Source organism: Bos grunniens, chromosome 12, assembly GCF_055505025.1.
Source record: "Bos grunniens cultivar Pamir isolate PY7600 chromosome 12, Bosgru_T2T1.0, whole genome shotgun sequence".
Lineage (NCBI taxonomy): Eukaryota > Metazoa > Chordata > Mammalia > Artiodactyla > Bovidae > Bos > Bos grunniens.
The window spans coordinates 53,076,946-53,101,935 of NC_141176.1; the positions used below are offsets into that span (position 1 = coordinate 53,076,946).

General features: G+C 39.5%; 1 protein-coding gene across 50 annotated transcripts in view; it reads left to right on the forward strand.

Annotated features, from left to right (window-relative positions):
- SCEL (sciellin) overlaps positions 1–14,065 on the forward strand; it is a 125,344-nt gene extending 111,279 nt beyond the window's left edge. For all 50 annotated transcript variants that reach the window (XM_086330044.1, XM_086330060.1, XM_086330052.1 and 47 more), the window contains 5 exons: positions 623–694; positions 2,726–2,800; positions 8,539–8,647; positions 11,749–11,851; positions 13,039–14,065. In XM_086330044.1, coding sequence (XP_086186170.1) covers positions 623–694; positions 2,726–2,800; positions 8,539–8,647; positions 11,749–11,851; positions 13,039–13,055 — 376 coding nt within the window. In that variant the 3' untranslated portion in view covers positions 13,056–14,065. The remainder of the gene's footprint in view (positions 1–622; positions 695–2,725; positions 2,801–8,538; positions 8,648–11,748; positions 11,852–13,038) is intronic.
- The last annotated feature ends 10,925 nt before the right edge of the window (positions 14,066–24,990 follow it).

A 24,990-nucleotide genomic window follows, 5' to 3' on the forward strand; every position in this document is an offset into this window, starting at 1 on the left:
AGAGACATTACTTTGCCAACAAAGGTCCGTCTAGTCAAGGCTATGGTTTTTCCTGTGGTCATGTATGGATGTGAGAGTTGGACTATGAAGAAGGCTAAGCACCGAAGAATTGATGCTTTTGAACTGTGGTATTGGAGAAGACTCTTGAGAGTCCCTTGGACTGCAAGGAGATCCAACCAGTCCATTCTGAAGGAGATCAGCCCTGGGATTTCTTTGGAAGGAATGATGCTAAAGCTGAAACTCCAGTACTTTGGCCACCTCATGTGAAGAGTTGACTCATTGGAAAAGACTCGGATGCTGGGAGGGATTGGGGGCAGGAGGAGAAGGGGGCGTCAGAAGATGAGATGGCTGGATGGCATCGCTGACTCGATGGACGTGAGTCTGAGTGAACTCCGGGAGTTGGTGATGGACAGGGAGGCCTGGTGTGCTGCGATTCATGGGGTCACAAAGAGTCGGACATGACTGAGCGACTGATGATCTGATCTGAACATTTATATTTCAAGGGTTATAGTTTAGAAGGCATATATGAGCATTTTTTTCCCATTGGATTGTATAATTACCTTGTTAATTTGATTATCCTATAAACAAACTTTAAACATAAAGTCAATGGTTTGTATTGCAGCTCCAATGCTGAAACCAGGCACGCAGGATCAAAAGATACAGTTGTGTACACAAGGACATACATGGAGAATAGGTACTGGAAATTTATTTGAAGTATTTTGCTTTATGTATTTTATAATTGTGAAATAATCTGTGTTTAAGAAGAAATGTCATTTTTTGAAGGTATGCTAATTTTTTTCAAATAACAGACCATTTAAAAGAGTACTGAGTTCTAGATATAAGTTAATAATTCTTTATAATCTTTCCATTATTTGTAGTAGTAGTGTTAGTTGCTCAGTTGTGTCCAACTCTTTGCAACCCCATGGACTGTAGCCTACCACCGTCCTCTATCCACAGGATTCTCCAGGCAAGAATACTGAAGTGGGTCACCATTCCCTTCTCCAGAGGATTTTCCCAATTCAGGGATCGAACCCAGGTCTCCTGTGTTGCAGGCATATTCTTTACCATCTGAGCTACAGGGAGGTTATATTTTTAAGTAGCTGTCAAATAATCGTACAAAGTCATAGGACAGACTAAATGATATTTTAATATAACACATGTATACGTCATAGGATTGTTATTTGAAAGTAGTCAAATAGACATACTTGCCCATAATGAACCTTATAAAATCACACAAGTATTCCTGTGCTAATTTGGAGTCACATTTTAATTGTTTCTGTTGCGCACCTCTAATCTGAAACAAGGGGTATAACTTTTTAGTAAACATGCTCAGGCCCAGAAATTCTGCTGCCCGATGTGATGGATGTCGAGGAAAATGTCCACCAAGATCAGGGATTCACAAGTTATTCAGTTTTTCAGGAGTCTATAAAAAAGAATTAGCCTAATTGTGGCATAGGGTAACAGTGGGGCATTCAAATATGGATAAACTATGGGTTGTATATGTGTTGATCATCACCCAGTTCAAAGAGACCAGAGAGCAGTGTACGGGGTGGGTATGGAGCCTCCATAAATTCAAGGTGTGTCAGGATTTGAGCAGCCTTCCCCCTCAAAAGGATTTTTCAAACCCAAATAAATTTCCTTGTGAAATGCAACCTCAACCTTGATTTTCCTACTTAATCCAACTCTCCCTAAAATCAACAGTGATTTAGAATCAAATCTGAGTTTGTCATTTACTGACCATGTGGCCTCAGCAAAGCCACTTGACTTCAATTTCCTGTCTCAATTTTCTGACCCATAAAATGGGAATGACTGTTTACATGTCATGCATCAATATGCACAAACTCACTTAGCACCGTGGGCTCTGTGATCCATAAAGCAGTTTCTCTTTCTGACAGCAACTGCCTGCAGGTTGTTTGGAGGGAGAGAGAAATTTCTCATTAAAAAATCCCAGGTGAGGCATGTGGAGTTACCCCTCACTGTATGAAATAATAGGAACACATTGCTTCTGGTCCTCATACGTTCCTGGGTAGCGTACATACTGGGGAGGCAATTACAGGCAGCCAGCCGGTTAGTGCAACGCACTCTTCATTTGTCTCCAGGAGCGAATGACATTCATGAACTGGAGCGGAAAGGGAAGAAAGAGGACTTTTGAAAGTTAAAATATTTTTTTGCTTTATTTCAAACAATTTTTGGATGTTTTCATGTAAAAATAGAAGCTTCCAAGGTTTCCCCTAAAAGTTCAAGAGTATTTCTCTACGTGAATGATGTCTGTCTATATTTGCTTGCACTGAGTATAGTCATGCTTTGTGTATATTCTTTATGTTAGAACAACAGAGACCTTTCTTTTAGTAAAAATAAAGGAGGTGCAAGTACAAATTTTATGAAAAACGATAACTACTTTTCCTGCTTACACTTGTGCTTGCGATCTCCTTGCCCCATTCTTTACTTCGGTGGATATGTCGACTTAGGTCACCTTGGAGGTAACTTGCATATCAATACTTCTCCAGGGTAGAAAAAAAAAGAGTTGGTACATTGTCCTGACATATAACATATAACTTGCTTTGTTATTCACAAAGAATAACAATAGTGTGTGTGTGTGTGTGTGTGTGTGTGTGTGCGCGCGCGCACGCTCTTCCTTGCCTACACAGGGGTATTAATATGTATCAATACTTCAACACTAGGGAAATAGTCCAGTTCTCACATGTCCATATGTGCTTGTTTCTAGCAAATCACCAAAGGATGGCTATCAGGAGACTGTCTCTGGAAAATACATACAAACTGTTTATTCGACTTCAGATAGGTGAGTATATCTGTACTTCCATACATACAAGTATACATATACCCATATCCACACATATATTAATAAACAGATATATTCTTGGGCTTCCTTGGTGGCTCAGATGGTAAAGAATCTGCCTGACCATGTAGGAAATCCAGGTTCGATCCCCAAGTCAGGAAGATCTCTTGGAGGAGGGCATGGTAACCCACTCCAGAATTTTTGCCTGGAGAAATCCATGGACTGAGGAGCCTGGTGGGATACATATATATGTGTGTATTTACTTTTATAAATAATATGTTTTTATTAGATATGTGTATATGTACTTATAATATATATTTAATATATTTTTAGTATATATATATATACATTAAAGTATTACAAGTATATATATACTAAAGTATTATAAGTATATATATATTATATATATATATATATACACTAAAGTATTATAAGTATTTTATATATATACTATATATATACTAAAGGATTACAAGTATTTTATATATATATAGCATTCTTATTGTCCATTGAACTTGGAGATGACCCTCCTGAGAGTGATTGTTCTACTGCTGATTGTATGAGTGGAAGGAAATACAACCACCTCTGCATCCAGGAGTTTGTTCCTTGGCCTCCTGGCTGTCATTCTCTGATTTTGATGTATTTTGTTCCAGTAGAGCTTTCTGTGTTTTACAGCTGCCTCCCAGGCGAGTGTCTCTGCTGTGATCCCTGGGGTCCCCATTGCCACCACATTATTGGCCTCTAGGCTTCACTGCATCCCTAGATCATGTCCTCAGCCCTCTCTCCTTGTGGTCCTCTAGAGCCAGATCACCTTACAAACAGCTGCGTGGATGCACTGCTGTGACCCACTCCGAGCATGGGCTCAGTGCCCAGGAGGGAGGGCTAGGGTGAGCATCAATTTAATGCCAGTAAACTGACCCCAGCATTTTGCTCTTGATTACTCTCTTTTAGCATGTAATGCTCAGTGGGGCAAATAGGTGACACTCATGTGACACAAGTCTGCAGACTTCCAGCAGAGAAAATGAAAATAAATAATTCATGTTGCGACCCAACCACTGGAAACCAGCTGTAATACAAATGTCTGATATTCTGTTGACGGTGTTTCTCCATTGCTGGTGCTAAAATAAGGCTCACTGAGGGTCAGGACATATTTTTATGCATAGCCTTAGCTTGGGACACAGTCCTTGGCACCTCACAGATACTCAATAAATTGACTCCAGAAAAGAAAAAAAAAAAAACAAAAAAAAAAAACCTGTGTCCCATTTGCTGAGGGAAACATAGATGAACCAGGCATCAAAATTATATCCTCTTTTGGTCACTTTTGTGAGATCTTGTATTACCAAGGGTCTTCTGAGTGTCTTGGCTTTAAGTCATAGCTCTTTGATGTGACTACCTGAGCACCACAAATACTGTCTAGATAAGCAAAAAATAGAAAAAAAAGAAACAGAACTAGATTTTTCAAAATACTCTGAAAAGATCTTTGACTAACAGTATGATCTTAGTAAGGACATCAGCAACTTCAGAGTTTGGTGGGCTTATATTTTAATGGTTAGCTAAAGTGAAGGAAAACATCCTTCACTAAAGTATTGCTCTTCGTATGAAGAATTTCACTCCTGTTTCCCAAGTGGTCCTTGAAATTTTTTCAGTCACCAGAGCAAAAGTCAATTCTCCGTTAAAGCCTGTCAGTCAGGTAACATTTTCTGTTGATTATTGTGAGAAATTAGCTGTTTCCACACAGTTCTTATCTAGTCATGTCAATCCCATTTAAAGTCAAGTCATTAATACAGTTGGAGAAGGCAATGGCACCCCACTCCAGTACTCTTGCCTGGAAAATCCCATGGATGCAGGAGCCTGGTAGGCTGCAGTCCATGGGGTCACTAAGAGTCGGACACGACTGAGTGTCTTCACTTTCCCTCTTCACTTTCATGCATTGGAGAAGGAAATGGCAACCCACTCCAGTGTTCTTGCCTGGAGAATCCCAGGGACGGGGGAGCCTGGTGGGCTGCCGTCTATGGGGTCACACAGTCGGACACAACTGAAGCAGCAGCAGCAGCAGCATTAATGCAGTCATAAAAAAGAACAAAATAATGCCATCTGCAGTAACATGGATGGGTCTATGGATTATCAACTGAGTGAAGTAAGTCAGACACAGACAAATATATGGTGTCTGTCATATGTGGAATCAGAAAGGGTACAAACGAACTTATCTACAAAACAGAGATAGAGTCACAGATGTAGAAAACAAATTTATAGTTACCAAGGGATGGGGGAGGGAAGGGATAAATTGGGAGACTGGGACTGACATATATATACTACTATATATAAAATAAGAGATTCCCAGGTGGCTCAGTGGTAAAAATATCTGCCTGCCTATGCAAGAGATACAGGAGACATGGGTTTGATCTCTGAGTCAAGAAGATCCCCTGGAGAATGAAATGGCAACCCACTTCAGTATTCTTGTGTGAAAAATCCCATGGACAGATGAGCCTGGCGGGCTACAGTCCATGGGGTCACAAAGAGTCAGATACAACTGAGTGACTGAGCATGCACAAACATTAAATTATTAGGGTATGAAAATTTATGACTAAGAGACCCAGTACTAGGGCAAACACTAAATTTAGTATGTTTTCTTCCTAATTGTACCCAAGAATTAAACATTGCTTCAATTTATGATCACAATTTAAATTCTTAATAAATTAGAGTTTTAAGTCATGTTATATGTACTTTCATCACGTTCAGTTCAGTTCAGTCACTCAGTCATGTCTGACTCTTTGTGACCCCATGAACCACAGCACGCCAGGCCTCCCTGTCCATCACCAACTCCCGGAGTCCACCTAGACCCATGTCCATTGAGCTGGTGACGCCATCCAACCATCTCATCCTCTGTTGTCCCCTTCTCCTCCTGCCCTCAATCTTTCCCAGCATCAGGGTCTTTTCAAATAAGTCAGCTCTTTGCATCAGGTGGCCAAAGTATTGGAGTTACAGCTTCAACATCAGTCCTTCCAATGAACACCCAGGACTGATCTCCTTTAGGATGGACTGGTTGGATCTCCTTGCAGTCCAAGGGACTCTCAAGAGTCTTCTTCAACACCACAGTTCAAAAGCATCAATTCTTCGGCGCTCAGCCTTCTTCACAGTCCAACTCTCACATCCATACATGACCACAGGAAAAACCATAGCCTTGACTAGATGGACCTTTGTTGGCAAAGTAATGCCTCTGCTTTTTAAATATGCTGTCTAGGTTGGTCATAACTTTCCTTCCAAGGAGTAAGCGTCTTTTAATTTCATGGCTGCAATCACCATCTGCAGTGGTTTCAAATCATTTTCTGCATATTAAGTTTATAATAATGATTGTATTGGAAAACACATTAAAAGTGCTATGGTCTAAGCTCACACACACACACACACACAATAACGTGGCCAGTGCCACTTTATAGGATAAAGATCAAATCCTCTGCACAGGATTTATGGGCCTTCAGCACCTTGTCCTGCTGAATACGGACTAAAGTTCAACCACTTCAGCCACCCTCATTGTGTCTCACCTTGACACGTCCCGTTCACTCTGCTTAGAACCCTTCCATCATGCCCCTCCCCACCTCACCTTGAGAGCTCCTTCACCTTCAAGCTTTAACTCACCTGGCAGTTATGCTGACAAGCCTTTCCTACTTCACCCCAGAGATTAGCTGTTCATCTGGCTGTGCTCTCCTAACTCTTCACATGTCCGTAATACATGGCGATCATCCACTCACCTGGCTACCCTAGTGGAAAGAAACTTCTTCTTGAAGGAGACCTTCTCGCTCTTCTTTATATTCCCAGCTCCTCTCTCAGTGTCTCTGGAATGCAAGGATGCTAGATAGTGCCTGCTTTCTACTCTTGAAGAGTTTACAGTCTAACATGGGAAATTTAAGCGTTTGTGTACATATGTATGGGCTTCCCCACTGACTCAGTCAGTAAGGAATCTGCCTGCAGTGTGGGAGACCAGGGTTCAATTCCTGCCTCAGGAAGATCCCTGGAGAAGGGAACGGCTACCCACTCCAGGATTCTTGTCTGGAGAATTTCGTGGAGAGAGGAGCCTCTCTTTCCCCCTCCTCCCATCCACTTTCCCTCCTCTCTGCTTCGAGTCCTGGTCCTGATGATAGGATTGATTGTGATTTCTGGGCATGACTAGTTTCTTATCATCTAGTAAGCCCAATCAAAGGGCAGGCCCAGAGGCAGCCCAGGGCTCTGTGGCCGCTCTGCCTTCATTCACATCCTGCCTCTGCCACTCACTGGCTGCATGACTTACCCTTCTATACCTCAGCTTCCTCTTGTGTACAATAATGATAAAAATAAGAGTAACCTGCTTCTCAGAGATGTTATGAAGAATAGACAGGTTTATATACACAAAGTGCATGGAAAATGTGCTACACGTGTTAAGCATATTAGCACTAAAGTATTAGCTATTTTATTTCACTACCCCAGTACTTTGGAAATTCCAGGCTTTTTATGCTAACACCCTGAGACTAACTAGTAAACTCTGCCCAAGGTGCTATTTAAGACTATCTAAGATCTTCCAAAAGGATAAGAATCACATAGTTATTGGCCCTTTATTAAGGCTCTGATGTGACTCGAGGACTTTAGAACTTGCTAATCAATTATTTACTATTGAACATTACTTTTCCAAAGTAAATTGCCAACAAAGGTCCGTCTAGTCAAGGCTATGGTTTTTCCTGTGGTCATGTATGGATGTGAGAGTCGGACTGTGAAGAAAGCTGAGCGCCGAAGAATTGATGCTTTTGAACTGTGGTATTGGAGAAGACTCTTGAGAGTCCCTTGGACTGCAAGGAGATCCAACCAGTCCATTCTGAAGGAGATCAGCCCTGGGATTTCTTTGGAATGAAACTCCAGTACTTTGGCCATCTCATGGGAAGAGTTGACTCATTGGAAAAGACTCGGATACTGGGAAGGATTGGGGGCAGGAGGAGAAGGGGATGACAGAGGATGAGATGGCTGGATGGCGTCACTGACTCGATGGACGTGAGTCGGAATGAACTCCGGGAGTTGGTGATGGACAGGGAGGCCTGGTGTGCTGCGATTCATGGGGTCGCAAAGAGTCGGATATGACTGAGCGACTGAACTGAACTGAACTGAATCATTTATTTACCACTGAACATTAATTTTCCAAAGTAAATAGCAAAGGATTTTTGTCACTAAAGTCACCCTAATATTCTGAGTCTTGCAATGACACCAAGAGAATCAGCAAGGGAGAATTTGGTGATTCTGAACCCTATAGACCAGGGTTTCCATCATTTGTGAATTTACCAACATGTTCTTGAATGGATTTCTATTTTTGTACTACTGAATGTTTGAGAGTTAAATTTTTATATTAATCTTCAACGTAATTTTTCTATGATATATGTACATTAATAATTTAAAACCCTCTTCTAGCTTCAAGGGGGTACTTATAACCTAGTTCAATTAGGAAACTGTGAACATCTTTAACCTGCTCAGATGCACTTTTGATTGCTAATGAATTAATAATTTGAAACTGTCTTTTATGTTAATTCTTTGATATCATTCTGAAATAACTAGAAGAATCCAGTCTGTTACTAGGATAAGTAAGTCCTCAACTTTCCTTGATTTTTACACAATTTACTAAAGTATCAATAAAATTAACATGTTATTTCCATATGACTTTATGGGGAATACATCTGTCTTTTTCATGATGACAAATTTATTTTTAACTGCTTACATCTCTATAGGTCTGTCATTGAGAGAGACATGTGCACTTACTGTCGAAAACCCTTGGGCACAGAAACCAAGATGATTTTAGATGAATTACAAATTTGCTGCCATTCGACTTGCTTCAAGGTATGGCTATGTTTCTTGCATTTAATTCTCATACAAAATTGCATAATGACTAGAATAAAAATAATTATCTAATGGAATATATGAGATGAAGTTAAAACTTTCAGAAACACTGTCATGCACATTAATAATGCACTGTTTAAATATTTTTTTGACTTCTTAGCCTGCAACTCCAAGGTTTATAATTACTCTCTTGACTTTAGGCTTAGAGTTGATTACTGATACGTTGATAACTCTTACTCTACAGATTTAAATCTATAAAAAGATAAACACTTGTTCTCTTTAGAAAAGTTTTTGCAGCATTTTCATAAATCATGCTGCTGCTTCTGCTAAGTCACTTCAGTCCTGTCCGACTCTGTCCGACCCCAGAGACGGCAGCCCACCAGGCTCCCCCGTCCCTGGGATTCTCCAGGCAAGAACAATGGAGTGGGTTGCCATTTCCTTCTCCAATGCATGAAAGTGAAAAGTGAAAGTGAAGTCGCTCAGTCGTGTCTGACTCTTAGTGACCCCGTGGACTGCAGCCCACCAGGCTCCTCCATCCATGGGAGTTTCCAGGCAAGAGTACTGGAGTGGGGTGCCATTCCTTTCTCCACATTGCAATAAACATATAATGAAATCGAAAAAGGAAAAGAAATTTTTGAGAAGAAAGTTACTGGCTTCTTACATCATAAAATTAGGATCGATGGGCTTAACAATAGTTAAAACTCTGTCTGCCTTTGAGAGCATGATTAATTATAATTAAATATGGCTTAGTAGAATGAGCCAGAGAAGGCAATGGCACCCCACTCCAGTACTCTTGCCTGGAAAATCCCATGGACTGAGGAGCCTGGTAGGTTGCAGTCCATGGGGTCGCTAGGAGTCGGACACGACTGAGCGACTTCACTTTCACTTTTCACTTTCATGCATTGGAGAAGGAAATGGCAACCCACTCCAGTGTTCTTGCCTGGAGAATCCCATGGATGGAGGAGCCTGGTGGGCTGCCGTCTATGGGGTCGCACAGAGTCGGACACGACTGAAGTGACTTAGCAGCAGCAGCAGCGGCAGTAGAATGAGCTTCCCTGGTGGCTCAGCTGTTAAAGAATCCGCCCGCAGTGAGGGAGACCTGGGTTCGATCCCTGGGTTGGGACGATCCCCTGAAGAAGGGAAAGGCTACCCACTCCAGTATTCTGGCCTGGAGAATTCCGTGGATTGTATAGTCCATGGGATCGCAAAGAGTCAGATATGACTGAGCGACTTTCACTTCCTCCTCCTCCTTCAGAACGTTCATTTGGGATTCCCTCCTAGCTCAGAAGGTAAAGGGTCTGCCTACAATGTGAGAGACGTGGGTTCGATCCCTGGGTCAGGAAGATCCCCTGGAGAAGGAAATGGCAACCCACTCCAGTACTCTTGCTTGTAAAATCCCATGGACAGAGGAGCCTGGTAGGCTGCAGCCCATAGGGTTGCAAAGAGTCGGACATGGTTGAGCAACTTGTCAATATCAGTGTCTTAGTAGAATAATAATAATACTAAAGTGTACATAGTAGAATGTTTCTTTCACAATTTATGCTTTCATATGCCATTTCTTTTACTTTTCACAAAAGTATTAGGTAGGTCAACAATATAGTTTTTGGTATAACTAGGTGAGCACTTAACTAGGAACCTGAAGACCTGAGTTTGAGTTCTAACTGACACTAATTGTGGCCGTGTGACTTTGGACAATCATCTAAATTAGCTTAGCCTAAGTTTCTTCATCTATAAAATGACATAGCTGATTAGACTAGTGGTTTTCAATCCAGGATGAACGTTATAATCATTCGGGGAGATGATGAGAAAAATAAAATGCTTGGGACCAGCCCCAGTTACATCATGTATCTTCGAGATGATTTCTGGGCATTGGTGTTTTTAAAGCCTTCTTAGGTAGATCTAAAGGCAGCCAGTTTGAGAACCAGAGCCTGAATCTATGGGTCCTTTCTAGTGCTGATAGATTCTATGATTGATGCAAATTATCTGATTCGTCAAGTAGATGTAATATTAGGCTAGCCAAAAAAGTCCATTTGGGTTTTCCAATAAGATGTTATGAACTTTTTGGCCAGCCCAATACTTTGATGCTTGATTGCTTCTCTTTCAGTTAGCTTCAGGCAATGACACAAATTCAATGCCTCATTTTGAGGCAACAAAATCCAAATTTAGGCCATCATATATAGAATTCTATATAAAGTAAGACATGAAAATTTCATAATTATTTCATTTTAAGACAGTAAACTTTCCTCGAAGTTATTCAAATTTACTCAGTGGAACAAAAATTAGTCTACAGCTGTTTATTTTAAATTATTATGCACAAAAGTTTTTAAAGAAGAAAATTCTCCTGATTATTGCCTTTGGTCAACAGGAATAATTTCCATTTTGTTATATTTTAGATGATTTATTTCCATTGTCAATTTAATCATAAAATACTACTGAGAATAAAAATACCCCCACACTCCTAAGAAAAGACAGATTACTCTATAGTCATAATTATAGAGAATTACCTGAACTGGCTTAAACATGTCTATACTGACCTATGACAATTTGTGTCAACGAACTTGAAAGCCAGCCGGTTGGCAGTAGACTTGCTCCAGTGAGCACAGGTTTAAGGTAGAGGTCAAGCCTTTCTTGCCTCTTTAACCAGCATAACTTGAAACAAATTTCCCCTTAAATTGTGTCTGGAGTCAGAAGTTTGTTTTGCTCAATGACACTGTATCTGGACAGTGTAGCTCTCCATTAGTAAGCAAACAATATATATATTTAGTGTTATAATTTGCAATATCCAACAGTATTCTTGTCTTTGGCATAACCAATTTTTGAAAATATTCATCTACTTTATTGTGAGTTAGGTAGAAACTTCAGTAGTAGGTATGCCCTGAAATGCACACCTCCATAGTAGAGGGATTTATGAGAGAATTTGTTTGGAAAGTTTGGTGTGTGGATCAGACAAGTAGATTCTTACTTTTTCTCACGGTTCTTTTCATCAGAGTGTTGCTATAAAGGATGATATGGAATAAAGTAAAAGGTTCTTTTTTTAATCCTGTTAACCAAGAATCTAAACTTCATATCTAATGTAAACTTTATACATACCTTTCCTTTAGTGTGAAATATGCAAACAACCTTTGGAAAACCTACAAGCAGGTGACAGTATTTGGATATATAGGCAGACAATACATTGTGAATCTTGCTACTCTAAAGTTGTAGGTAAGTGTTGAACTCTGTGAGAAACTATCACTAACATTAGTGAACTTTAGGTAGTGTTGAAATATTTCAAACCTGTGGGGGATTCATTTTGATATTTGGCAAAACTAATACAATTATGTAAAGTTTAAAAATAAAATAAAATTTTTAAAAATGGAAAGTATTTTATTAATTATATTAAAAATTCAGCTGCAGATACAATGGTAGCATTTCATTTATGGTATAAAATAAGTCAAAATTTATGTTTTCTTCTGGTATGAGACCAGACATAGATACGAATAAGTTTAGGTCATTTATTGTAGGAAATTTTCCATTTTTTGCAAACAAAAATATACCTTCTTTGCTCAGATCATTGTTAGAATTAAAGTTCATTTCTGTGAATGATCTTTTATATTTGCACTGGAATATACTTTTATAATTTAATTTGGTTATTATACTAAACACCTTTTAATGTGAATTTTAAATGGAAAATTTAAAGTTAATTGTGTACTGGGGAGCTGGACAACAGCACTATGTAAAGGGAAAGTTTCCTGCTGGTGGCGAATGGAAAAGGAACATCTGTGGTTGTTACATGGGATCCAAAATATGGAGTTTAATGACAAATGTGTGATATTAATGAGGTGCTTGGAGGCTACATCTGGAAAATGCTCTGAAAAATATTCAGAAACCCATGTTCCATCAGGCTGCAGAATCGATGACAAGAACAAAGCTAATTATATTCATACTTGGCTTTTTATTTTCTCATATTCCAGCCATTCTCATATTCCTTTTTCTTCCTCATTGAGCAGCCTTATCAGGATCCAGTGTTACATCAGGGGGCCTTGATATGCATGGTGGCAGGTCTAAAATTTTCAGTCCCAGGAGTCCATGAAATGGTTTAGGAGATGTGGTTACCAAAACACTCAGATGTCTTTGTGTCTTCCTCCCTGTCTGTGTGCACTTTTATAGTACATATAAGTTATCAAGACATGATGCTCAAGCATGTCGTAAATATGAATACGGGGCATCAGTGCTTCATATTCACAGTATGACCAAAAGCCTTGCCACAGTGATGAATTCAGTAGGTGGTAAAAGTACACTGTTTAGTTCACCCCACCTCCACTGATGAATAATTATTTTTAAAACTTTAGTTATAAGCTTATTTTTGTACTGAATTTGTATATATAACTTATTTTCTTTACATTTTTCAGCCAAGTGGATTCAGTAATTCTGGCACATGAAAATCAAGAGGAAAGGATTCATCGAGAAATTAAAATTTTTATTATAAGAACATGTAATCTAAAAAAGCTTTTACACCAATGACTGACTCTTTGTATAACAATTCTGCTATTGCATAAATAATATAATTGCTTATACTAAGGTCACATACATAAAGGGAACCATCTGGTATCTGGTTAGATTTAGAGATAAAAAATTTAAGTGGTCTAGTTAGCAGCATCAAAGGAAGGATGTTTCTGATGGCAGTGAGCATTGTCAGCCTTGACCAGGTCCATCTCTGCTCAGTATTAGTCTGTGTATCACGGTTTCCATTAGAGACCAGGATTCCCAGTTTCTCATCTTTGTTTCCCTAGGGATTTGGATTTACAGATGTTACTGACATCTTGACAAAACTGCCAAGGAAGCAAGATATGTACATTTCTTATATGGAAAAGAAACGTTGATAGAAATTTTGGCAGAAAGATAAAGTCTGGCAGAAAGATGTTAGTGTATAAAGGTGTATGGACCTCAGAAAATCACTTAAACTATTCAGATTTTGGTGCTATTATCTGTAACATGAGGGGAAGTGGAGAAAATGATTTCTGAGGTCGCTTTCTGCTCCAAAACTCTGAGATGCTAAAGCAAGTTTTTGTTTGATCTTTAGAATCATATCTGAATCTGTGTTTGTTAAGCATGCAGAACCAGATAGGATATCTAAACAATTTAATGTTGGTGTCATCCTTTAGTTTATTACAGATATAAGTTTTATAGAACATGTTTTATAAATACAAAGACATGCATTTATTGGTAATGGGTAAAAATCACATGGCATGTATAGTTTACATATTATAATTTGTTACACTTTCTTTTCAAAATCTGGATTTGTAAATGATCTATGAGAAATAATGGTAATGGACCACAAAGACGTGTTCTGTAGCATGCTGTACCTATTCCTACTACATAGCACTTTATATTTACAGATGGCTTATACAAATAAAATGAACTGTCAGTTACACAGAATCTTCTTGTGCATCATCTATAAATATTACTCAGTGACATTGATATTGTCAATTATAGTGATCATAATTTATTGTATTCTGTGCTATACTACTTAATTTTTTGTCTGCTTAAGCCATAACATTGGTTTTTAAAGAGCTTTTTCTTAAGGAATTGAAAAGTCAGTAATCTTGTGTGAAATTATTATTATTAAAATTGAGACATCGCACTTATAAACTATTTTATATGCATATAGGAACTGCTTCTCAAAGGAAAGCATATGGAGCATTGAGAGAGGGTGAGATTCTAAGGGAGTTTAAGGCAGTTATAAAAAAATGACTAACTAAGGAGACCAAAAAGATAATCATGTTATTTTCTAACTGTTGCTAAATGTGAAGAATGATTCTTCCATATAATGATTTCAAGCATCTGTTCCTGTTAGATACTGATCTACAAAGTGTTAAACACTAAATACTTATCAAAACACAGCAATGTGTAATCATTGTCCTATGGAGAGGAAGCCAGAAAAAACAATTAATAATAATTTGATATTCATTAATTCATGCTTGATGAGAAGTGGTGGTAATTGAGCCATATGTTTTATTGTTCTCTTATTACATGCTATCAGAGTGGATCAAAAGAAATAATTTTCTTAGAGTTGAAATTCGTGGCAGGAAAGGATGAGTAGAATAGTAGCCCTCTCTTTTATAGAGAGTGTATTAACATCTCAATGCCTTTGTAGTAATTAAAAATCATTTGAATGCCATTTTTAAAGGGCTCTACTGTTGAATGCTTCACTTCAAAAAAAACCTAACAGGGGCACTCTTTCTCACTCTTCTGTAGCTATTTAATGGACCCTTTCTTCTACAATAATGTATTAAATTAAACCAAAAGCTGTTGTAAAAATAGAGTAGATACAGAGTGAAGCGAAAAGGGCTGCTGATTTTACCAAGTCCGCTTCGTTATGTCTGGGATTATTTGCACCATAGAGATGACAGATTTCTAAAACAATTTTAAGATCTCATTTTTGTTTGCAGCGAATTATGTTATGATTGGCATATTTTTCCTGGACACAAGTGCCTACATCTCAGAATACCAGGCCCTGGATTCTATTACTAATTAAAAGATGTCTCTAAAAATAATTAATTGCTCTACTATGAGAGCATTCTTCTAAAAAACAAAATAAAATGTATCTAGTAATCTTGGAGATAGAATCTGTTAAAATCTTTTTTTTTTTCTTTTACTAAGGCCGAGAAATAAAAATTTATTCAAGAAGTAATCTGTGCATCCCTAATTATTTGATTGCAATCACTCCTATAATTAGTTATGTGATGAGATGGTCCAGTTCTCACAACCGGGGCACTCTCTGACTTGTTTACTATGATAGAAAATCATGAGCATTTGGAACATTTTCCATCTCAGCTTGATTCAGAGCTCTACCAAAACAAGTGACTGTTTGGTCTACATTGAGGCAAACTAACAATGTTAATGTTATTTTTTTGTTGCTGTTGTAGTTGTTACTACTGAATATACTGGTTATTTGGTATAAGGTAAATAAATTATTTTTAGTATTCTACCTATTTCATAGCATTCAACAGTTCCCAGAGACACTTGTTCAGTCGCTAAGTATCGTCTGACTCTTTGCAACCCCATAGACTGCAGCACACCAGGCTTCCCTGTCCATCACCAACTCCCAGAACTTGCTCAAACTCATGTCCACTGAGTCAGTGATGCCAGCCAACCATCTTATCCCCTGTCACCCTCTTCTTCTCCTGCCCTCAAGATTTCCCAGCATCAGAGTCTTTTCTAATGAGTTGGCTCTTTGCATCAGGTGGCCAAAGTACTGGAGCTTCAGCTTCAGCATCAGTCCTTCCAATGAATATTCACGGTTTCCTTTAGAATTGATTGGCTTGATCTCCTTGCTGTCCAAGGGACTCTCAAGAGTCTTTTCCAGCACTTCAGTACTAAAGAATCCCTTCTTTGGCACTCAGCTTTCTTTATGGTCCAACTCTCACATCCACACATGACTACTGGAAAACCCACAGCTTTGACTAGACGGACCTTTGTTGGCAAAGTGCTGTCTCTGCTTTTTAATATGCTGTCTAGGTTTGTCATAGCTTTTTTCCAAGAAGCAAGCATCTTTTAATTTCATGGCTGCAGTCCCCGTCCTCAGTGATTTTGGAGCCCAAGAAAATAAAATCTGCCACTGTTTCCATTTTCCCCCCATCTATTTGCCATGAAATGATGGGACCAGATGGCAAGATCTTAGTGTTTTGAATGTCGAGTTTTAAGTCAGTCTTTTCACTCGTATATACCGATATTAACTTGCATTGGCCATTTGTCTCACGAGTCTATTTCCTGCTACTTAAAGTGTGAGATTTAAAACATTGAAGTGCTGTTGTACCCACCAGCCCAAACACTGCATGATCTATAAATCTACGCTTACCCCCTTCTCAGATAACTCTTTCGTTAGATACCTAAGAGCTGTGGAATGTTTTGCATGTGCTACAGAATTGCTTGTTGACTTTGTCACAACACAACTGTTGGGCACCATCCTGATTCATGTTTACTGGACCTATTTGTCCTGCCATTTGAGAAGTATGGCTTCTGATATATTATTGAAGTGTTCAGATGCCTCTTGAGTTAGGTAATGGTCTCAATTTTTTTCACTGGAATAGAGGAAACTGATTATCAGCATCACTTATAAATACCACCTTGGAAAGATCTTCTAACTTCATTGCCTTTGAAACATTCTCATTCATACATGAAAATCCAATCATTCTAGAGTCTGTAGGAAAAAGTGCATGGCTTATAATCTACTGTCATTCATTCATCTGTTCATTTTCCAATAACTTAAAAATCTTCATTTAGAGTCTATGTTCCAGATCTCCATGGTAACCAAAATAGCCAAGACTCCTGTCCTCATGGAACTTAAATTCTAAAGAAAGGTTGGAGGAGCAATTTGAAAGACAAAATGTAAATAAACACAATAATTTCTGAAAGCAAATAAGACCATGAAGGAAATAAAATACAGCAACCAGGTCAAGGGGCAGTATTTAAAAGTAATGTTGTCAGATGATATTTCAAATAACAGCTGAATGATGAGAAGGAAATAGCCTGGGGAAAAGCACTCCAAGAGAAGATATTTTAGGATTGGCCAAAATCATTCTACTTTCTGGGCTAAATGTGTCCTTGTTTCTCTTAAATATGAGATCCAGATTCATAGATGCCAAGAGACAGAGAACAGTCAAAGGATTTTTTAAGCTTCCTCTATTCCTCATGTAAAACAATATTCAGATATTACATAGATAGCTTTCAGGTCTCTGCCAATGGGTGGGTTACACCAAATGGTTACTCCATCTTGGTCCTCAGGCTGAAGTTGCTCACTGGATAAAGGAGTGACTGTGTCAGTGGTGGGTCTGAACCAATGCTCACCTGAAGTGGAAACAATGGGCCAGGTATGACATTTGCTCACCTCATTTGAGGCAGCACTCAGGATCTAGTTCCTTTCTGTTTTCAAAAAAGAGACAGTAAACAGTTAAGCAGCAGCATTTCAGGTCTAGAAGAGACTTCTCACAGGAATGTTACAAATGTTACTTGTTCTATTCCTTTGTGGCAATATGAATAATGTATCTGGTTGAAAGGAACATACAGATCTTGATGTAACTTTCTTGACAGTTACAATTTGTTAATTTTACCTCTTTTCCCAAGAGAAAAGGAAAGATCACCAGCTTCAAGGACCCTTCAGGTCCATAAAGGCAAATTGGATTGGAAGTCTCCCACAACAAAGTGTTTAGGCCCTAAGGCAAGTGTGACCTTAGCAATTACAGAAAGATTGCCAGGAGGCTGGAATTAGTGAACATGAAACGATGCGGTTGAAGAAGCAGACAAGAGATAAACTGTGGTTGTTTCATAATATATTATTAAAAATGTACATCATCAAATGAATGGTGATATTTCATCGAATTCATTTATGCCTTTTAAATTTGTTTTATTAAGACATTGTTGAATATAATTGGTTTCATGAACAGATTAAAATTATTTTGAGACAAATATAGTTTACTGATTTTTGACAAAAGCACAAAGAGAATTCAATGGAGAAAGAACAGTTTTTTAAAATAGTACTGAGATAATTGGACACCCATGTACAGAAAAGAAAAAAACAGTACCAAGACACAGACTTTACATCTTTTACAAAAATTAGCTCAAAGTGGATCATAGACTTAAATGTAAAATGCAAAACCACAAAACTTCTCAAAGAAAACTTAGGAGAAAAACAACATGACCTTAAACTTGGTTAAGAGTTTTTTGATATAACATCAAAAGTGCAATCTATAAAATTTTTAAAAAAGAATTTAAGTTCAACTTTGTTAAAATTTAAAATGTGTGCTCCATGAAAGACACTGTTAAGATAATGAAAAAATAAGCCACAGATTGGGAGAAAATACTTGCAAAGTACATATCTGGTAAAGAACTTGTTCTGCATATCAAAGAACTCTGAAGACTAACCACTAAGGAAACAAACAAACAAAAAAAACTTTTAAAAATGGGCAAAAGATCTGAAGAGTCACCTAAGCAAAGAAGATACACAGATTGCAAATAAACATATGAATGTCACTCAGTGTCACTTTTCACTGCTGCTAAATCACTTCAGTTGTGTCCGACTCTGTGCAACCCCAAAGACGGCAGCCCACCAGGCTCCCCCATCCCTGGGATTCTCCAGGCAAGAACACTGGAGTGGGTTGCCATTTCCTTCTCCAATGCATGAAAGTGAAAAGTGAAAGTGAAGTGGCTTAGTCGTGTCGACTCTTAGTGACCCCATGGACTGCAGCCTACCAGGCTCCTCCGTCCATGGGATTTTCCAGGCAAGAGTACTAGAGTGGGGTGCCATTGCCTTCTCCAACTTTTCATTAGGGAAATGCAAATTAAAATAATGATGAGACTACTTCCTGACTATTCAAATGGCTAAAAACTAAAACCTGAGAATGCCAATTGCTGGCAAGGATGCAGAGCAGCAGGAACACGCATTCATTACTGATGGGAATACAGAATGGTACAGCTGCTTGGGAAGACAGTTGGGCAGTTTCTTACAAAGCTAAACATATTCTTTCACATAAGTCAGTAATTGTGCTCCAAGGTTTCTATCCAACTAATTTAAAAACTTATGTTCATACAAAAAGCTGCACATAAATGTTTATAGCAGTTCTATTTACAGTCATCAAAAAACTGGAAGAAACTAAGATGTCCTTCAGTAAACAAGTGTCTCAACAAAGCTGTGGTATATCTATACAATGGAATAATATTCAGCAATAAAAAGGGATGAGTTATCAAATCTTCAGAAACATGTACACTTCTTCATTGCATGTTGCTAAGTGAAAAAACCCAGTCTGAAAAAGAAACCATATTGTATGATTCCACTTATGTAATGGGCTTCTTTGGTACCTCAGTCAGTAAAGAATCTGCCTGCAGTGCAGGAGACACGGATTTGATCCCTGGGTCGGGAAGATCCCCTGGAGAAGGAAATGGCAGCCCACTCAAATATTCTTGCCTGGAGAATCCCATGGATAGAGGAGCTTGGCGGATTACCAATGGGTCGCAAGAGTTGGATGTGACTTAGTGACTAAACCAAACCACTTATGTAACATTCTAGAAAAGGCAAAACCATAGACACAAAGCAAAAAAAAAGAGTACGTATTGAAGATCAGTGATTTCTGGGGCTTGGGGGGAGTGGGGCTGGAGAAATGGAGAGCTGAATAGGTGAAGCATGGGGAAACATTTAGTGCCATCGAACTATCCTGTATACTGTAATGGTGAACACATGACACTATGCGCTTGTCAAAACCCAAAGAACAGTTCAAAGAGTGAACTTTAACAAATGCAAATTTTAAATCTTATTTAAATCTTATTTAGGTTTTCGGGAGCAAGGGATCCCAGGGTGGAATGCGGAATGCTGTAAAAGAATCCAGTAGTATCGGAAATGTGTGAGACAGTCTCAGTAAAGGCGTGGAGAGGAAAATGTGCTGACCTTAGTAACTTTGGAAAGGAGTGGAGTGTGTAAGACTAGAGACACAAGTAACAGTGCAAGAACATTATACTCTAGTGGATCAAATTGTTTTTCATGGAGTCAAGTTAACAATTTGGAAACCAGTATATATATATATATATATATATATATATATATATATATATATATATATACTGGAATTGATAATTTAGTAAAGAGACAATAGTTGGTGGGAGCCAGATTTCTTACCTTTGGAGTTGGAGATTACAGATAAGGAGGGGAGGAAACAGGAAGGATCCTTGTGGTAATGAATGAGTTAAAGACATCAATATAATTTCATGTTTAGCTTAATATAGACACAGGTGATTATATATAGAAATATCTATAGGTATACACATTTATTAATACTTGGGTTAGTATACAAACATTTATTTTCTTGCTCTGTCAGCTGACAGAGCTTAGAGGCAATAAATCCAGATCTTGATTTTTAATACCATTCCCCAATAAAAGGGACAAAGGCTCCTTGGAGAAATGATTGGTTTAGGGCTGGGGCAGGATGTAGAGAAGATGCACCCAGAGCATCTTGTAGTGTCAGGAAGTAAGGAAATGCTCAAACATACACGTGCACATACATACAGGTACACATGAATTGTATGGATATGTCCAAGGGACACAGGAGTTGACTGAAAGAGCTCCCAATGGCCAAAGCTGACATTTGAGCAACTGAATAAATAACGTAGTATTGAATTATAACCCAAAGTATAAAATAAAGACTTGTGAGTCAGTGCTGGTATAAATAGATGATTGAATAAGTGAATAATGGAGGAGACACAAATCTCCTATTTACAATTCCAAATAATTGATGGAGCTACTCCATCCTCAAGGAGGTAGAGCATAACCCTTCACTTTCTGTATGTGGGCTGCACAGTACATACCTTCCAGAGCACAGAATGGGACAGGAAAAAAAGAAATTTACAGAGGAGGGATCTGACAAACACTACTTCAGACAGGTATCAAAATTAACATCAACAATCATTGATCATATTACTAGCATGCACTCTAGGATAGGATATGATAAAAATGGCACAGCCTCTCTGAAGCCTTCTTTCCCCCAACATATAGTGTGTGTGTGTGTGTGTGTGTGTGTGTGTGTGTGTGTGTGTTCAGCTGCTCAGTCTATAGACTCTTTGAAAGGGCATGAACCATAGCCCACCAGTCTCCCCGGTCCACAGGATTTTCCCAGTAAGAATCCTGCAATGGGCTGCCATTTCTTTTTCCGGGTGTGTGTGGGGGGGTCTTCCCAACCCAGAGATCAAACCTACTTCTCCAGAGTGTCTCCTACCTTGCAGGCAGATTCTTTACCACTGAGCCACCAAGGAAAATACACATCTTTATTGAATGGTCCGTACTCCTCGGAACTGTCAAAGACATCAAAAATTTAAAAGTCTGAGACACCTTTGCAGCCAGAAAAGAGCGCCTGAGGAGCCGTGACAACTGAATGTAATGTGGTTCCTGGATGAGACCCTGAAACAAGAAAGAACCTTTTATTCCCAAAGAATTCAGGATAAAATAGAGGCTTTAGTGTTTCTTTTTTATTTTTTTTAATTTTAAACAAAGACAGACTGCCACATGTAGACTCATTAGGATGTGTCTGGAGTCCTGGAAGCTTGGCTACCCTTCGTTTTTCTACAACTGGACCTTGAGAGCTTGTGTGCAGGTTCTAGCAGGGGAGCACAGCGTTTCGTATACCCTCAACCCAAGAATGGTCCTCCTCCATCTGGGAGGGTGGACCAAGTGTGCAGCTTTGAGAGGGACACACAGGGAGTGATGAGACAGGGAGGTCACCTACCTAGTCAGACAGATCCACCACATCATGCCTGGTGGTCAATATGGTGACAGGTGTTGCAGCCAGATCACCCTCACATCGAAGACTTTAGTTCATAATTGACTCATGAATTGTGACAAAGCAACCACACTAATGAAGGGTATTCACAATAGATGAGCCTCTGTGTGAGATGTATGGGAACTCTGTGTCACCTTCACTGTACGTGCTAGTGCCTAGTTGCTCAGTTATGTCTGACTCTTGGACATATAGTCCACCACATCTTCTGCCCATGGCATTTTTCAGGCAAGAATACTGGCGTGGGCTGCCATTTTCTTCCTCCATAATGTTTTCAGTAAGTCTAAAACTACTCTAATATATATATATATATATATTTTAATAAATTAAATTGAGTAATTATTATTAAAACCCTCCTCTAGCTCACTGATGCTTGGCATGTGAAAAAAAATGATAGATATGGTGTTAGAATACAGACTGAGCTTCATAACAATGAAAATCCAGGAAGATAAGGGCTCCAAACATAAAGAAATTTCTTCCTCTTCCACATGGCAGCCCTGAGTTGGGCTCTAGGCTCTGTGGGTAGAGCATCTCTGGTCTAACCTGGGGATGCTGACTGCTCCTATCCTGTTATTCAGCCGTGTCCTAGGGGGCTGCTTTTACCCCAAGATCTGAGCAGAATCACCAGTGTTACTTCTGCTTTCTAGCTCCATGGAAGGGAGAGTGGAGGCAGTCACTTTCTTTTTCTTTAACGTTTTTTTTTTTTTTTTAATTGCTGTAAAAGTCAGATATATGAAACATGCTATTTTAGCCAGATTTAACTGTACAGTTCAGTGGCACTAAGTACATTCACATTGTTGTATAACTCACCATCATCCATCTCCGAGATTTTTCACCATCCTAAACTGAAACCCTGTCCCCATTTAACGCTAAGTCCCTATACCTCCTCACCAACCCCTCTACCCCTGGCCCCTGGAAAAACTTGCACACAACACTCCTACTTGCATCCCTTTTGAAATCACTTGGGACGCATGGTTAGGTGGATTGCACAGCAGGACGAACTGTGATCTCTAGTTCAGATTACATTTGAGGATTTCTATTACTAAAGGAAGAAGGCCGAATAAAACTAGCATCTATGACGAATCTGTCCTTCTGGCTACCTGCTCAAATACCCAAGAGCACCTTTCTTTTTTTAAAAAAATTTTTCTTTATATATTTATTTGGCTGTACTGGGTCTTCCTTGCTGTGTGGCTTTTCTCTAATAGTAGAGAGAGGGGGCGACTCTCTAGTTGCATTGTGCAGGCTTCCCTTTGCAGTGGCTTCTTCTGCTGCAGAGCATGGGCTGTAGGTCACGTGGGCTTCAGTCGTTGCAGCTACCGGCTCTAGAGCACAGGCTCGATAGTTGTGGCATGTGGGCTCAGCTGCACTGTGGCATGTGGGATCTTTCTTGATCAGGGATGGAACCCATGTCTTCTGCACTGGCAGGCCCCCAAGTGCCCCTTTCTTCTCCCACACAGAACACACCCCTCAAGAGGGTGCATCCTGAAATCCCATTCCATCACTCATCCAGCTCAGAGGCCAGGAATTCTGCTTGACTCCCAGTGCCCTCTGGCAGGTCCTGATACAACTCCCTCCAGTGCAGAGACCTATAAATGGAAAGGGGCATTATCTATCCCTCAACCAGCCCATGCACCACTGTGCAGTACAAACAAGGCAATCAATTAGAACTCTCATTCAGAAAAGGGAAGAATGGCACCAGTCAGTGACCTATGGCAGCAAACATGCTTGCTGGGCAGCCATTGTGAAAAGTCCCCTGTGGTATTACGGTTCTTGGTTTGATCTGGTCTGTTCTCTGGGAGGCATTGTCTTGTCCACTGTCCACCATGGTCACATCTGAAGTGAGCATTGGAGGTTCGGATTTGGGGACCCAAGATTGCTTCAGGGTTGGAGGGGGAACGGCAAACTGTCATAGACTTCTATAAGCTTGGCTTCCATTATATTTTTTAGCAGAACAACTTGCTCAAAAACTTAATAGGCTTCTATTTGTTTCTAGTTAGTTCCATGTGAAATTAACATTAGCAAAGGCCTTGGGAGGTCATAGTTCTTTCATCTGCTGCTTCTGCTCTTTTATTTACTGGCCTCTGTGCTTAGCTCATCCCTCTCCTTCAACTAAATGACCTTTGCAGTTGATTCCCATTGTCTGAGGGAGAGTGTTTAATGGAAGGCCTGGTCCAGTCTCTGAGAAACATTGCTGTTTCCTGCTCTTTGTCATAAAGTTGCAGTTCGCTTTTCTAGCTTGATTGAGCGCTCTTTCACTGGGCTTCCCAGGTGATGCTAGTGGTAAAAAAAGAAAAATCCACCTGCCAATGCAGGACAAGAGAGATGGGTTCCCTCCCTGGGTCAGGAAGATCCCTTGGAGAAGAGAATGGCAACCCACTTCAGTATTCTTGCCTGGAAAACCCCGTGGCCTGAGGAGCTTGGCAGGCTGCAGTCTGTGGGGTGACAAAGAATTGGACACAACTGAGCACCTGAACACACACACACTGAACTCTCAATCAACTTAGACTGCAGCTCTCAGTGAGAGCAGAACTGCAATGCTTAAGTATTTAAGCTTGCAAACTGGCTAATGGACACCTTGCTTCATCTTTCTTATGATACCTTGTTAAATGCAGTAAGGAGCAGCAAACATGTACTGACTCTCTGAGCTTTTTTTCAATCTCTTCAGCTAGAATTATGGGCTCCATAGCTAAAGTAAGCAAGTGTTGTTTAGTCATGTCCAACTCTTTGGGACCCCATGGACTCTATCCCACCAGGCTCCTCTGTCCATGGAATTCTCCAGACAAGAATACTGGAGTGGGGGAAGGCGCCAAGATGGCGGAGGAGTAGGACGGGGAAAACACTTTCTCCCCCACAAATTCATCAAAAGAGCATTTAAACGTCGAGTAAATTCCACAAAACAACTTCTGAATGCCGGCAGAGGACATCAGGCACCCAGCAAAGCAACCCAACTCCTCGAAAGGAGGTAGGAAAAAATATTAAAGACAATAAAAGAGACAAAAGAGGGAGGGACGGAGTTCCGTCCCGGGAAGGGAGTCTTAAAAAGAG